Here is a 17,515-nt window from a genome sequence, read left to right as displayed (position 1 = left end):
ACAGAGCACATCCAAGGACATGGATTACTGAGACCAAGTCAGCATGGCTTTTGTGTGGGGAAATCTTGCCTGACCAATTTACTTCAATTCTTTGAAGGCGTAAACAAACATATGGACAAAGGGGAGCCGGTTGATATTGTGTATCTGGATTTTCAAAAGGCATTTGACAAGGTACCTCATGAAAGGCTACAGAGGAAATTGGAGGGTCATGGGATAGGAGGAAAAGTCCTCTTGTGGATTAAAAACTGGTTGAAGGATAGGAAACAGAGAGTGGGGTTAAATGGGCAGTATTCACAATGGAGAAGGGTAGTTAGTGGGGTTCCTCAGGGGTCCGTGCTAGGACCGCTGCTTTTTAATATATTTATAAATGATTTAGAGATGGGAGTAACTAGCGAGGCAATTAAATTTGCTGATGACACAAAGTTATTCAAAGTCGTTAACTCGCAACAGGATTGTGAAAAATTACAGAAGGACCTTACGAGACTGGGAGACTGGGCGGCTAAATGGCAGATGACGTTTAATGTGAGCAAGTGCAAGGTGATGCATGTGGGAAAAGAGAACCCGAATTATAACTATGTCATGCAAGGTTCCAGGTTAGGAGCTACGGACCAAGAAAGGGATCTGGGTGTCGTCATCGATAATACACTGAAACCTTCTGCTCAGTGTGCTGCTGCGGCTCAGAAAGCGAATAGAATGTTGGGTTTTATTAGGAAAGGTATGGAAAACAGGTGTGAGGATGTTATAATGCTGTTGTATCGCTCCATGGTGCGACCACACCTTGAGTATTGTGTTCAATTCTGGTCGCCGCATCTCAAGAAAGATATAGTGGAATTGGAAAAGGTGCAGCAAAGGGCGACTAAAATGATAGCGGGGATGGGACGACTTCCCTATGAAGAAAGACTAAGGAGGCTAGGGCTTTTCAGCTTGGAGAAGAGATGGCTGAGGGGAGACATGATAGAGGTATATAAAATAATGAGTGGAGTGGAACAGGTGGATGTGAAGCGTCTGTTCACACTTTCCAAAAATACTAGGACTAGGGGGCATGCGATGAAACTACAGTGTAGTAAATTTAAAACAAATCGGAGACATTTTTCTTCACCCAACGCGTAATTAAACTCTGGAATTCGTTTCTGGAGAACGTGGTGAAGGCGGTTAGCTTGGCAGAGTTTAAAAAGGGGTTAGACGGTTTCCTAAAGGACAAGTCCATAAACCGCTACTAAATGGACTTGGGAAAAATCCACAATTCTAGGAATAACATGTATAGAATGTTTGTACGTTTGGGAAGCTTGCCAGGTGCCCTTGGCCTGGATTGGCCGCTGTCGTGGACAGGATGCTGGGCTCGATGGACCCTTGGTCTTTTCCCAGTGTGGCATTACTTATGTACTTAAATGAGAATAGTATTTCGGAGATGCAAACAGTGAACATCTTTTTATGTAACTGAATTGATCTCTCATGAGAAACTATTGTATTTGTATTTGGTAAGTGAATAAAATATACTTTCTCATATGCACTTAACATTGGTTTCTTTCACCCCTCCCAGTTGAGAATGGCTGGTTCATGCTAATTTGGGAAGGGATACAAGCAGCTTAAAAACAAGAGGTTGATCTTAGGATGTATTGATAGGACTTACTCCTGGGCATCTAAAAATGTGTTAAAACTTAATAAAGTAAAAACCAAGCTGCTTTATTTTAACACATCTTTAGCCAGTGTTCCACAAAATGTAACACTCAGGACAGGGGAATGTTTAATTTTTGATACTTCCGCCCAAGTCCTGGGTTTTGTATTAGATACACAATTAACAATGGAACATCAGGTTAATAATTTATGTAAGAGGTTATTTTTTAAATTAAGACAGCTCAGGGCAATTTGATCAACATTTTTTTCTGGCTCATTTTCTTTTATGTCTTCTCTTCCTTTTTGCTCCTCTGATTCACTTGTATCTTGGTAGTGCTTGTGTTACTTTCCTATAATTTATGGAGTTCCTTTCATGCTGCATATTAGATTTGTAAACCGTTTCATTCTGATTTTAGTTTCAGCGGTATAGTAAATTTTAATAAACTAGAAAACTATAAACTATTATTGGTACAGGGTATTATTCTGCCACAATTAGACTACTGCAGCTCTTTATATGTTAGTATTATTTTTTTTAGAAGAAGCTGCAGGTTTTACAAAATTGTGTGACTGGGTTAATTTTCTATCAAAAGAAATTTGATCATGTTACACCATTGCTCAGGGATTTGCATTGGTTGATGGTTAGAGCCAGAGTGAATTTTCAGATGGCATGCTTAGTCTATAAGGTTTATTATGGCTGTTGCTCTATACGCCATATATTATTACTGTCCTTCCCATTATCTTGTTGGCCTTCCCGGTACAACTATACTTTGAATTTAAATCTTCCAGGGGTCCTTTTACTAAGGTGCACTGAAAAGTGACTTGTGGTAGTGTAGGCGTGGGTTTTGGATACACAACAATCCACTTTTCAGCGTGCCTATAAAAAGGCCTTTTTTTGGTTAAAAAAATGGATGTGTGGCAAAATCAAAATTGCTGCACATCCATTTTGGGTCTGCAACTTTAATACCAGCCATTGACCTAGCGGTAAAGTCTCACGCAGTAACTGGGCAGTAATGGCTTATGTGTGCAAAATGCCACTTGGTGCGTGTCCAATACGCGTGGTCATAATTATTTTTCAGCTGTGCGTATTGTACATGTGCCAAAAATGAAATTACCACAAAAGCCATGTGGTAGCTGTGCGGTAACTCCATTTTGGCGCACATTGGGTGTGCATACACTCTTACACGGCTTAGTAAAAGCCCCCCCGCCAGTGTTTAATAAGATTGGACATAAACACTTCTATGATAGTTTTTTCAGTTGTTCTGCAGTTAAGTTATAGAATTCTATCAAAATCCAACTTCGTGGTATTGCAGATTACTATCTGTTTAGGAAACCTTTGAAAACCTTCCTATTTGATAAATATTTTGAAATATGAATTTAAATTGTGCTGAATTTACTGAAACCCACTATGACTGTTGCTAGGAAATTTGCGGGATGAAAAAGCAGGGAATGGAATTGAAGTTAGTGAAAAGCAGCCTAAAATTTTTCATTTAATTTAATTTCCCATTTCATTTACAAAATTGATAATTTTGTTTTGTTTTAGTTAGTCTTCATTTTCCGTTTCAAGGTCACTATGGTTAAGAAGGCACTCTGGGGCCCTTTTACAAAGGCACACCAAAAAGTGGCCTACTGTAGTGTGGGCATGTGTACTAGATGTACACTGGACCATTTCTCTGCACATCTAGAAAAAAGGAGGGGTTTGGGGCCAGGAAATTGACGTGTGGCAAAATGAAAACCAGCACACATCTATTTACAGCCTGAGCCCTTAACACCACCCATTGACTTAGCAGTAAGGGCTCATGCATTACCCATGTGGTAATCATCCAGTGCACGCCAACTGTCAATTACCACCAGGAACACCCCTGCGGTAGAAAATAGGAAATTATTTTCTACTGCATTTTTCGGCATGTACTAAACTCAGAATTACCACCAGACACACATGCTAGCTGGGCAGTAATGCCAATTTGACGCATGCTGCATGCATATAGGCCCTTATGTGCCTTTCTAAAAGGGCCCCTCTCTTTGCAAATGGTGTGCACTATAGACAAATGAAAACCAAAATGCCATGTTTTTTTTCTGCTTGTAAATAACAGGCCGTTGCTAAAGTACAGTTGCTCCCAGTTAAAGTGTAAGAAGAAAAAAACTCCACTCCACACTAGAAAGTTCTGAGTGATAAAAACAATCTGATAAGGGTCTAATATTTTGTTTTCGAAAGGATCAAATGAGAAGGAGTGAGAGAGATCCTGCTTTCACAGAAGGCTAGATTCCCCTGAGGTCAGTTACAAAGTTGAATCACCTTTTCCTACATTCACTTTATCAGAACCTTGATCTAGATGATTATGATGTCTAACTGAAAGTTATAAATTCATAGTTAAAGCAGTCAGCCACACAAGCTATTGTCCTACCTCCTTCAGCGTCCTATCACTACAAACTTACGTCATCAAAACCCATCAGATAACTACCCATCAGATAACTACATAAATTACCGTTGCCCCTCCTCAAAACTACCTCTCTGAAGATTCTTTAGATAACTACATAAACTATAAATGTCCTCTCTTGTCATAATGAAAAAAGACTATTGTAATTCCCACCTAAAATGTAAATTGTAAGCCACTTTGGACCAAAGCTTGTTTTTGGATAATAGTGAAATAAAAGAATGCATAAATAAATAAATAAATTCTACTGCGCTGTTTGGATCCACATTGAAATTCACCAAAGAATATATGACCAATATCCCCAGTAATTGTCAGGAGGGATCCACTGCCTCTTTGGTAGGGGGTGGGGGGATGATAGATTACCTAATGATGATGCCGGAGGGGAGGGAAGAGTCGATGGTGGTCAGGGGTGGGCTGGGAATATGTGTTGTGATTAGAGATTTGGACAGTGATCAAAGGAGCTGATATAGTTTGCCACAAGTTGGGGTTTTTTCATTAATTTGTTTGGGACAGCTGCTGCAGTCACCTCTTAATTAACAAAATTGCCTTGAAACAAACATTTATAAAAACACAATAAAAAAAAACCCAAACTGTAACATCACAGGAAACTAAACACAATGATTTTCTTTTTGACTGCACACCCCTAATCAATAATCCATCCATGTATAAATGTTTCAAAGCTTCATCCAGAAGTGCCTTATTACTTCTTGGAAATGGATTTATGAAACAGTTGTGAATAAGACAGAGATCAAAATGTTTTTTTTTTCCTGCACATATTTATTCACAAAATATTGAAAGTCTCTACTTCCCCATCACCAGTCTGACTGTGGAAAAGTTTGTTTGTGTAGAATATTGAGTTATATGATGGAACTTTGAACTGAGTTGCAATTCTATTCCTACTTCTCAAGCATTTTCATATTTACGAAAGTTATTCTCAAATTTGAGGTTGACTTAAAGGTTCTTTGCTTTATAATATATTAATTTAGGATATCTGTTTTGATAAAAAGAACCAGACATCTATAGCTTTACTTTGCAGTTCTTTCTCCCAAATCTTATGTAAGGTGACCCTCTGGCACCAGGCATATAAAAATGCACATTAGAAATATCAGAGCAAATCATATCACTTGGAACATTCACATGCCAATTAGATAATAGGAACAATAGGATGCCTGGAATCCTGCACACAGCTTAGACATTGTTTTATCTGGCATTAATTCTGCAGCAACGGGCAGCTGTCCAGTCTATGTTGTTGCACTGGCAGTGGCACATCAATTCGTTCTGAACATCCCATGAGCCACAGGCCATCCCACAAGAACAAGAGGTTGGGATATGATCTGCAGAGAAATTGGAAAATGCAGACATACAATGAAAAACAGTGCACAACCTACCCTGGCATATTGATCTATACACTGAGCAGAGGTAGACCAGACAGTCTTTCACAAAGAAATATATTTAGGCAATTATTTATAAGGGTCCCTGTAAGTTGTAACTATCAGGCTTATTTTCGAAAGTGATCGCCGGCGATCTTCCGACATAAATCGGGAGATGGCCAGCGATCTTGCAAAAGCGGCGAAATCGGTATAATCAAAAGATGCTTTTCTGACACCATCGCCGCTTTCCCGTCGCCGAGCCGGCAAAAGTTCAAGGGGGCATGTCGGCGGCGAAGCGAAGGCAGGACATGGGCGGGCATGGGCGTGGCTACCAGATGGCCGGCTTTTGCGGATAATGGAAAAAAAAGCGGCGTTAATCAGTATTTCACCGCTTTTACTTGGTCCTTTTGTTTTCACGACCAAGCCTCAAAAAGGTGCCCCTACTCACCAGATGACCACCAGAGGGAATGGGGGATGACCTCCCCGTACTCCCCCAGTGGTCACCAACCCCCTCCCATACTAAAACAATAAAAATAAAAACCTTTTTTGCCAGCCTCAAATGTCATACCCAGCTCCCTGACAGCAGTATGCAGGTCTCTGGAAAGTTTATGTTGGTTGCAGTGGACTTCAGACAGGTGGATCCAGGCCCACTCCCCCCCCCCCCCTACCTCTTACACTTGTGGTGGTAAGTGTTGAGCCCTCCAACCCCCCCCCAAAACCCACTGTACCCACATGTAGGTGCCCCCTTCACCCATAAGGGCTATGGTAGTGGTGTAGAGTTGTGGGGAGTGGGTTTTGGGGGGGGGGATTTGGGGGGCTTAGCACCCAAGGTAAGGGAGCTATGCACCTGGGAGGTATTTGTATATTTTTAAAAAATTTTTAGAAGTGCCCCCTAGGGTGCCCGGTTGCTGTCCTGGCATGTCAGGGGGACCAGTGCACTACAAATGCTGGCTCCTCCCACGACCAAATGCCTTGGATGTCGCCGGGTTGGAGATCGCTGGCATTTTTTTTCATTATCGCTGAAAAACAAAACCGGCCATCTAAAACCCGGTGAACTCTGGCATTTGGCCGGGCTAAACTGTATTATCGGAAAAAAAAGATGGCCGGCCATCTTTTTCGATAATACGGTTCTGGCCAGCTGTAGCGCCGCCACCAAAATAGATCACCGGCAATCTATTTCACCGGTGATGTTCGATTATGCCCCTCTATATGACTACACAACACTCTACAGGTATGGAAGACAAATAACCTAGTCAATGTGTGTCAGTTGCAGGAGCGTCGGTTTTGCTGCTTATAAGCCGCGACTCTGCTTGACAGCACTCCTGCAACTGACACACATTGACTAGGCTATTTGTCTTCCATACCTGTAGAGTGCTGTGTAGCCATATAGTTACAACTTACAGAGACTCCAGAAGCAGGCCTCTGTGGCTGAAACATGATTTGTGTCGAGTCCATTTTACTTTGACTAAAGCTTCTCGTGTGAACTCTTTGAGTCCATTGGACATTTTTGTTTTGCATCATCTTTCGTGTCACCTCCGCTGTGTTTGCTTACCTGAGTTGAGCTGTGCGGAGGACTCTTGTTTTGTGGTTGTCAAATTATTTATAAGGGACATTTATAGTCAATCAGATTTTCAATTCATCTTACTTTTTTGTAAATAAAATATATCCAAATCAAATGTGTAAAACCTTGTAATACCAGATGGTGAAAGTGTTTTGGAGAAGTGGTATACAGTTAGTGGAGGAGTCTTGCAACATAAACTAAAGATTATAATCTGATACTGACCCTCTATATGACTTTCCTTGGCCAAGTCATTTTGGGGAAAATTTTCAAACTCTGCACATAGGTCCAGGTGTCCAAGTACACTTTGAATGTTGAACCTGTAGACTTTGCACCATTCTCAAATGGAAAAGTACATAGGTGGAGGTGCATTTTCGAGAGGGGCGTCCATGTTTTGATATGGATATCCTTGTAAAACGTCCCAACCCAGGGGCGGGGAAATCCGTATTTTCAAAACAAAATGGATATCCATCTTTCATTTCAATAATACCGTCAGGGACATCCAAATCCTTAAATTTGGTCGTCCCTAGACTTGGTCGTTTCTGATTTTCGGCAATAATGGAAACCAAGGACGTCCATCTCAGAAATGACCAAATGCAAGCCATTTGGTCATGGAAGGAGCCAGCATTTCTAGTGCCCTGGTCCCCCTGACATGCCAGGGCACCAACTGCTCCCAGGAACATAGCTCCCTTACCTTGTGTGCTGAGCCCCCCAACCCCCCCTAAAACCCATTACCCACAACTGTACACGTCTACCATAGCCCTTATGGGTGAAGGGGGGCACCTAGATGTGGGTTTCTGTGGGTTTTGGAGGGCTCGCTGTTTCTTCCACAAATGTAACAGGTAGAGGGGGGATGGGCCTGAATCTGCCTGCCTGAAGTGCACTGCAGTACCCACTAAAACTGCTCCAGGGACCTGCATAGCTGAGTATGACATCTGAGGCTGGCAAAGAGGCTAGCAGGACATATTTTTAAACATGTTTTTTGAGGGTGGGAGAGGGTATTCCCTTAAAATACACGCAGTGTTATAGAATTCAAGGAATCTATGCCCAACTTGCATGCCAGGATCTACACCTGGTTTCTGTAACTCCTCGCACCCAAAGTTGAGTGTGAGTACCCATTATAGAATACTGTTCAGTGCTGAATTTTGAGCACTATATATGGAATGTGGACTCCTTTTAATCACTGATATCCAAACTTTTGTTCATACCCTATGTAAGATTCCTTCCTTAGGCAACTTTTTTTTTATCTAAGTGTTCCCTGAGGAAGAGTCTTGAGTATGTCTTAAACTTTGCACCTGCAAATATTAATTAGTTTTATTAAAGTATTATTTCTACCTAACAACTTAATTGGTATTGTTTTAACTGGTTTTATAGAGAGATAAGACAGACAGAGAGATTTCTCACCTGAAGGACAAGTTGCATATGCCCCTTTAGCACTGATGGTAGTACATGTGATTTGGGGTTTTGTCAGATCTGTAGATACTGAAATACAGAAGGAAAATATGTTGTAGTGATAATTAATGACATTCATGTGCATTTGCTATGCTTACTAACATTGGGAATCAGAAGTTTCTGGACTTAAGGAATACATTAATTTAATTAATCAGACGCTATCAGTACGATGATATAGTTTAGAAGGATGATAGATGGCTACTCCATCTATCATCCTTCTACTCCATTGAACATTATTAATTTTTTTTTGGGGGGGGTTGCCGGGTTCTTGAAGCCTGAATTGGCCGCTGTCGGAGACATGATGCTGGGCTTAATGGACCCTTGGTCTTTTCCCAGTGTAGCGGGAATGATGTACTTACGTATGTACTCAGCTGCTAACAATTTCTTCAAAGTGCTTCAACATTAGATTAATCAAATAAGCCCTCAAATATGAAAACTCTGTCAGACATATTCACAATTTTTTTAAATTTTTTTATATGATTTACAATAATTTTTCAAGCATAACATCTTGAAAGATAGTGATATGAACATATAGTTAACCAGTAACATAGATTATAACAACAAAAATTATTACAGAAATCACTCAAGTCCTCAACAGGGATTCCAAGACTTAGAGAAGTATCAGAGCTGAACCTAGGGAGGTGCAGGGCTTAGGGTGAACCAACTAGACTAGATCTCTCCCTTTCACCACAATTTTTGAAAGGTGGAGAGTTGGTCTCCCTGGAGATTGAGGAGCTGGGGGAGGAGGGGATCTTCATGCCTGAGGTATCTCCTGGGCCACTAGATGTGATATCAAAGGCTGTTGCAAATTATTATTTATTCATTTTCTTTACTTTTCTTCCTCAAGATATCAGAGCAAATTAACCCCCCCTGTTTACTAAAGCTTAGCTCAAGTTATCTGCAGCAGTCCCATGTTAAACTCGTGATATTTAGTACAAATAACAAAGTACAAGTATCATAAAATATAAAAATAAACCCAACAACTTAAAAATCCCCATTATCTAATTGCCCTATACCAAGCCTAGTATACTTATATCTTGAAATTATCCAATACTTTGGTTAAAATGGTTATAATTTTCGTGCAAAATAGAATAGATCAGCCTCACAGCTATCCCCTGTGTTCTCAGCATAAATTCTGCTACTCTTACTCTTTGGAGTCCTTTCCTTTACTTTCCTCCGGGACCAAGTGGCATCCTTGCACCTCTAGCTTCTCCCGCTGCAACTGATTCCTTCTGTCTATGAAAGATCAGCTATAGTGCAGCTAGCAGGTATTCTTTTCCGCACTCCTCACACATGAGCTTCTTCAGAAGCATTCATAGGAGGGGAGTAGCCTAATGACATGACATTGGGCCAGGGATACTCTGGTGAGCCCTACAAAGCACAGAGAAAGGGCCAGCTCTAAGCTATTTGACACTCTGTACAAAAACTGATAATATTTGTGACAATATTGACAGAGCACCCCTGTCTTTCAGTTGTAGTGGAGGCTTTACTTTTTACTTTACTTTATTTCTTATGGATTGCAATATACCCCAAGGAATTTAGTGTGATTAACATGGTGTGAGGAGAGGGAAGAGGTTTCGTAAGGGCACTGCCACCTCAAGCTCAATACCCTCCTACTACTCTCTGGAATAAAGATAACCCAAGAAAACCAGTTGCAAATAAATGTGGCCAACAGGAGGCCCTCCCAGGCCTTTTAATGAATGGTTGCTAGGCACTCAAAGAAAGGGAAAGAAGGTTCATGAAAAATCCTTGTTACCCAGACCAATGAGGAGGGAACTTCCTGAGAAGGGGGAGTGCTTTAAAACACCTAGTGCCTGGGACTGGGAGGGGAAGGAGAAGGAACAGGTTCCCCAGATGGGAGAGGTAGGGAAGAGTGAAGAGATCACACTGGATGGGGTGGGGATTAAGAGGGGATGATGATGGATGGGTGGATGGGAGGGGAGGGAAAAGAAAAGAAAAGGGAGATGCTGGATGGAGGGAGTGGAGGAAAGAGAAAAGGGAGATGCTGGACTGGGGAGGGGGGGGGGGGAGAAATAGAAGAGAAAAGAGTGATACTGGACTGGGAGGGAAGAGGAAAGGAGAGAAGGAGGGATGAGAGCACTGAATTATATATTGCTGGAGGGCTCCAGAAATTGTAATACCAATCCTGTACATCATTCTTATTTCTCTCTCTCTCTCTCTCTCTCTCTCTCTCTTTCTATCTGGTGTCCATCTACCCAGCACTATTATATTAATTCCCCCTTTCCCCTCTGCCCATATGATGTGAAGGGACATGACAGTGTCCCTTCATGCATAGTATATTGCTGGCCAAACAGATTTCTTATGTGACAAGCCAGCCCACTGCCATGCAAATGATTTCTTGATCATTGCTTCTATTCGCAAGCAAGGCTGGCCCATGCTGCATGTGTTCTGAACATTTTCACAGTTGTTAACTCCTTTTTTCACTGTGACTTACAGGTGTGCAGCTTATATTACATGTTTTATTTTCTCATAGATATCTATGATAGGATCTAAGTCTGGATGGGGGCAGTGCTGGAAAAAAAGGACTGCAATGTGTTATGTATTGAAGTGTTACTAGCTGACACTGCATGAAAGGCACTAGGCTATTCAGTTCACAAAATACAATAACCAGACCAAGGACAATAAGATGGAGGGTCTAGTAAAACCATGGCACAAGAATTCTATCATTTTTCTAAATGAGATGAAAGACAAGGAGGAATACCGAGACAAAGAAATCTCTTAGCTTTCATTCTGAGAATGTTGTACATTTTCTGATGGCTAGCCCATCTCAGTCTCTCACTATCTATTTATTCCTAAGTTTTCCAAATGAAAGTACCTGAGTGTATGTTCATGGGGAATGCTATTGCAACCCTGGAGCAAAGACTTTTCTATGGTTCCTCTCCTCTCAAGGTGTCCCCATCCCTGTTTCAGTAAACACTGTTCCCCTTGCTCTGTATACAGTGGGGGAAATAAGTATTTGATCCCTTGCTGATTTTGTAAGTTTGCCCACTGACAAAGACATGAGCAGCCCATAATTGAAGGGTAGGTTATTGGTAACAGTGAGAGATAGCACATCACAAATTAAATCCGGAAAATCACATTGTGGAAAGTATATGAATTTATTTGCATTCTGCAGAGGGAAATAAGTATTTGATCCCTCTGGCAAACAAGACCTAATACTTGGTGGCAAAACCCTTGTTGGCAAGCACAGCGGTCAGACGTCTTCTGTAGTTGATGATGAGGTTTGCACACATGTCAGGAGGAATTTTGGTCCACTCCTCTTTGCAGATCATCTCTAAATCATTAAGAGTTCTGGGCTGTCGCTTGGCAACTCGCAGCTTCAGCTCCCTCCATAAGTTTTCAATGGGATTAAGGTCTGGTGACTGGCTAGGCCACTCCATGACCCTAATGTGCTTCTTCCTGAGCCACTCCTTTGTTGCCTTGGCTGTATGTTTTGGGTCATTGTCGTGCTGGAAGACCCAGCCACGACCCATTTTTAAGGCCCTGGCGGAGGGAAGGAGGTTGTCACTCAGAATTGTACGGTACATGGCCCCATCCATTCTCCCATTGATGCGGTGAAGTAGTCCTGTGCCCTTAGCAGAGAAACACCCCCAAAACATAACATTTCCACCTCCATGCTTGACAGTGGGGACGGTGTTCTTTGGGTCATAGGCAGCATTTCTCTTCCTCCAAACACGGCGAGTTGAGTTCATGCCAAAGAGCTCAATTTTTGTCTCATCTGACCACAGCACCTTCTCCCAATCACTCTCGGCATCATCCAGGTGTTCACTGGCAAACTTCAGACGGGCTGTCACATGTGCCTTCCGGAGCAGGGGGACCTTGCGGGCACTGCAGGATTGCAATCCGTTATGTCGTAATGTGTTACCAATGGTTTTCGTGGTGACAGTGGTCCCAGCTGCCTTGAGATCATTGACAAGTTCCCCCCTTGTAGTTGTAGGCTGATTTCTAACCTTCCTCATGATCAAGGATACCCCACGAGGTGAGATTTTGCGTGGAGCCCCAGATCTTTGTCGATTGACAGTCATTTTGTACTTCTTCCATTTTCTTACTATGGCACCAACAGTTGTCTCCTTCTCCCCCAGCGTCTTACTGATGGTTTTGTAGCCCATTCCAGCCTTGTGCAGGTGTATGATCTTGTCCCTGACATCCTTAGACAGCTCCTTGCTCTTGGCCATTTTGTAGAGGTTAGAGTCTGACTGATTCACTGAGTCTGTGAACAGGTGTCTTTCATACAGGTGACCATTGCCGACAGCTGTCTGTCATGCAGGTAACGAGTTGATTTGGAGCATCTACCTGGTCTGTAGGGGCCAGATCTCTTACTGGTTGGTGGGGGATCAAATACTTATTTCCCTCTGCAGAATGCAAATAAATTCATATACTTTCCACAATGTGATTTTCCGGATTTAATTTGTGATGTGCTATCTCTCACTGTTACCAATAACCTACCCTTCAATTATGGGCTGCTCATGTCTTTGTCAGTGGGCAAACTTACAAAATCAGCAAGGGATCAAATACTTATTTCCCCCACTGTATATGACACATTCTAGGATTACTTATTATTATGTAAAATCTTGTTTGTTCCAATATTCATCTTGTGATAGGGCTAGGACCTACAAAACCCTGCACCTTCCTTTGGCAGACTCACTATAGAAAATATGAAAGGGACAAAGAAAAGATATCACACATTTGGGTTAAATCTGCTTAGTGTACCTTTGGTTTCATAGTTTGCGGGAGTGCTCCTGGTTAACAAAATGTTAAAAAACCTAGTTTCACGGGGGAAGGGAATCAAAGCTTTTTTTTTTCTTTTTAAGGAAACATGCAAATGTATGGATCCTCAGGAGCTTAGCCAAGATTGGGTGGCAGAGCCGGTGGTGGGAGGCGGGGCTGGTGCTTGGGAGGCGGGGATAGTGCTGAGCAGACTTATACGGTCTGTGCCAGAGCTGGTGGTGGGAGGCGGGGATAGTGCTGGGCAGACCTATACGGTCTGTGCCCTGAAGAGGACAGGTACAAATCAAGGTAGGGTATACACAAAAAGTAGCACATATGAGTTTATCTTGTTGGGCAGACTGGATGGACCATGCAGGTCTTTTTCTGCCGTCATCTACTATGTTACCATGTTACTATGTGCATAAGTGTGGTCCTTTAACTGGATCTAAGAAAATCATTTTTAGACCTCTGGGTATCATTTTAGATTGCGGGTGAAGGGGTGATATTTTCTTATTATTTTATTTTATGTTTAATCTTTTTTATTGAATAAAGAAAACATTGTAAATACAAAAACATAATAACCAAAATGTATTTCAATTAATATCCCCCCAACCCTTCCTCCTCCCTCCCATCCCCCCTTCCCTTCCCCCCCGGAGAAATCTCCCCCCCCCTGTTTCCCCCCCCCCTCCCTCCAATCTCCTCCCCCCTTCCAGTCTTTCTGAGTCCAGCCATATAGGTACCATTAGAAGTTCAACAGTCTGCTCCTAGCATTCGGGGACAGCGTATTAAGAAATGGGCTCCAGATGTTCTGAAATTGTAATCCCATTTTAGATTTGAAATCTGCAACTTCCATCCTTTCGACTCGCACAAGTGTGATCATGCGGGCTCTCCATCGGGAGCATGTAGGGTAATGTCGGGAAAGCCACTCAGAGAGGATCACCTGTTTAGCCACTATAATAGACTTATTTACAAAAGCTGTTAGTCCTGTCGGGATGGGGTGGACTAATATCGGATGTCCCAGTAGCAGACCTGAATCATATTTCCACCCTGATGTCCAAATTTTTGAAACATACTGTGTTATATCCTTCCAATATTGCATTATACCTCTACAAGTCCAAAACATATGTCCCAAGGTGGCCCCAGGCTCCCGACATTTAGGGCACTCCCCCCAGGGAGAGAGCCCCATATGGAAGGCCCTTCTGGAAGAAATATACAGCCGGAGTGCCACTTTATATTGTGTCTCCCAGTGTGAGATCATGGCTGTCTGCTTACACATTGTAATAATATGTGTTTTAAACTGAGATAGAGTAAGATTCATTGGTATGTCTTGTTGCCACAGGTTTAGTAGTTTCTTATAGTCCAATTCTTCTGCGGTATCTCGAATGTGCCTATAGTGAAATTTGAGTGGCACCCTCTGTTGTGCTGCCAATGAGAAGGCTGAGGCCAACTCCTCTTGGACATCTGCAGCCAGGTCTTCCCACGGCAAGGATTGTATATAATGTCGCAACTGAAGGTAATGAAACTTGTCCAAGGGAAGCATTGCAAACTCAGTCTGTAACTCTTGAAAAGGTTTTATCCTCCCCTCTTGCGTGATTACTTGCATTAGATACACCATCCTGTTCCGCGAAATGCTGGGTAGAGGAGCCCTGGTTTGAAAGCAGGGTTTCCACATATCGACAGGTATGGGGTGACTCTAGCCGAGAACCTGTGAAGTTTACAAATCCATTTCCACACTGCTTTCGCTGACCCCATTATCCCTGTTTTCTGCAGGATATATGGCGGCGGGGGCCCCTTTGTATGGAGGTAGTTACTGAAGTGCAATTCAGGATATAGCATCTCCAATAAGGTGTTTGTGTAGTCTTGAGTTCCTCTGAACCAATCATTTATGTGCCGCATACCACTGGCAACAGTCATATATTTTACGTTTAACAAACCCAGACCTCCATATTCTGTCGGGACACATACAGTGGAAAATGGGAGGCGTGGTTTTTTTCCCTTTCCATAAAAAAGTTTGCATTATTTTTGTCAGTTTACGCTCGTCAGTCTTTTTTAGAAAAAGTGGGAGCATTTGGAATGTGTATAGCCATTTAGGGGCGATGACCATGTTGAACAAAGCAATCCTCCCCATCAGGGAGAGTGGTAAGGGTCCCCAAGCTTGTAACTGTTTGCCCGTGTCCTGCATCAATCGCTGCACATTCTGTTCATAAAGTGTGGACAAGTTCATGGGGATAGTCACTCCCAGATATTTCAAAGTAGCCTGTGCCCATTGTAGGGGAAATGTCCCAGGCCACCCCGTGCGCACCTCCGGAAATACCGGGAGTGCTACTGATTTATGCAAGTTTAAGCAGAAGCCAGAATAACTCCCGTATTGCTCTATTATCTTTGTTAGCTTTCCCAGGGTTTCAGTAGGCTCTCTTAGAATTATTAGTAAGTCGTCTGCATAGGCTAAAATTTTGATTTCCTGACCTGCCAAAGTGACCCCCTGGATATCCGGAGCTGAGAAGACTTTCCTTATCAAGGGTTCCAGAGATAGAAAAAATAACAATTATTTTATTTTATTTGCTTTTATGAACATTACAATTTCCCATAATAACTCAGATAAGATATAAGAAAAAAATAAAGGAAAATCAATTAGTCCACATCAAGGGTAGAGAAGCCGCATTTCAATTACAAAGAATCTATATCTAATAAGCAATTTAACAAGAATATATCGTGTACATCAAGGGCTACACCTTTTCAAATTGATCTCTAGCAAATTAAAGTGGAAAATTTAGCTGCTCAGCATGGAAACATTTTTAACAGTTGACATTAAGGGGCCCTTTTAATAAAGTACACTAAAATCTGGGCTTAATGCACTAAAATGTGGGATTTTACTGCACACAAAGCCCAGATCTAATGAGGCACCTAGAAGAAGTATTCCCTATATTTTCCTGTTCAAGCTATACGATAATGTTGGCATTAACACTTGGGACTAACATGCTGTTAATGCAAAGGCACTCAGGGTCCCTTTTACAAAGGTGCGCTAGCATTTTTAGTGCATGCTAAAAATTAGTGCACACTAACCATGTAGATACCTACAGGAATATCATGTGTATCTACACGGTTAGCGTGCACTAATTTTTAGCATGTGCTAAAAACACTAGTGCACCTTTGTAAAAGACCCCCTCAGTGCCATCTATTTAGGGGTGGTAGGTGCTTCTGTGTTAGCGCATTAATTTAGTGTCCAATGTTCCCGTAATAAGCCATATGGGAACAAATTGATGGGAACATTGTGTTAACCATGCCCATTCTCTGCCCATGTTTCACCCAGTAGCACCTCCTAATCAACAACTCCATTAACATGTGACTTACCATTTACTAATGGAGTTTTTTTTTAACACAAATGCAGGTTAGCATTGTTAAACCAGGTGTTAACAACTAATGCACCTCAGTAAAAGGGCCCCTTAGTTAGTTATCTCCTGAAGTTAACCAGCTAACTCTTTGAAAAATCTACTCCATGGTGATCTCAGCAATAGTTACCTGCAGACCTGCAGAAGCTCTCCAAAGAGAGTATGTCAGAGATAGTGCACTGATCAGGACTAGTGGCTACAAAGCCAAATTTAAGGAGGACAATGAGCAGGAAACCACCAACGACCTTCATTGTACTATAGAAATCCTCAAAAGATAAAAACAATTTATCCGTTTTACAGTTACACATATTTTTACTCTTAAACAATTAGGAAATGCATGTGAAACATGGCTTATGAAAGTTTTAAAAATGTATTTATTTATTTAATTTGAACCATCGACAACAACAGTACAATATATCACTGGAACCTCAATAAATTTTAACCCCTCGGTATGCATTATTTATATGTTTCTGTCTGACTGTCTGTGACCGGAAGGGTAGAGAAGAACAGTGGTTTGAATGGAGCAGTTCACAAATATTGCCTTGTAAATCAATGTAATATATCAAACCATTAGATATCCTGTTAACAGATTTCAAAGGATGCATTTTTCATGTTAATTACAGGGTACCGACGTGCCGAGGTAATAGGTACTGTTGTATGTCTGTACTACTAGGAGTCAGTACATGTAGAGGGGAATTTTCAATATGACATCCGAGTCTGAACTGAGATGATTTGCTGAAAATGTCTCAATCCAATGTCTAGCTTTTTTGTAAAATTGATGAGGTTTTTGTCTTTTAAATGGAAAATTTCCAACTAATTTGGGAGTCCAATCAACACTGAGCTCTGATGACAGAGCTCTGATCACAGTTTGTATTATCAATGATTTTTTTCCTTCAAAGTTTTTTTTTACTTCAGGGGGTCTTTTACAAAGCGGCAGTAAGGCCAATATGGGCTTACTGCACACTAAAATGG

At 41.7% G+C, this 17,515-nt stretch overlaps 1 protein-coding gene across 1 annotated transcript; it reads right to left on the bottom strand.

Moving 5' to 3' along the window:
- Positions 1–4,847: 4,847 nt before the first annotated feature.
- On the bottom strand, positions 4,848–16,805 carry LOC115479300 (resistin-like). The gene is made up of 3 exons (XM_030217159.1): positions 16,674–16,805; positions 8,379–8,456; positions 4,848–5,380 (listed from the first exon to the last, which is right to left on the bottom strand). The coding sequence occupies exons 1-3, from the start codon at positions 16,792–16,794 to the stop codon at positions 5,247–5,249; spliced, it is 333 nt and encodes a 110-aa protein (XP_030073019.1). The 5' UTR covers positions 16,795–16,805; the 3' UTR covers positions 4,848–5,246.
- Between the last annotated feature and the right edge of the window lie 710 nt (positions 16,806–17,515).

Source organism: Microcaecilia unicolor, chromosome 10, assembly GCF_901765095.1.
Source record: "Microcaecilia unicolor chromosome 10, aMicUni1.1, whole genome shotgun sequence".
Taxonomy (NCBI): domain Eukaryota; kingdom Metazoa; phylum Chordata; class Amphibia; order Gymnophiona; family Siphonopidae; genus Microcaecilia; species Microcaecilia unicolor.
The sequence above is the reverse complement of the archived record's forward strand: the minus strand, read 5'-3'. Positions and strand labels throughout refer to the sequence as shown.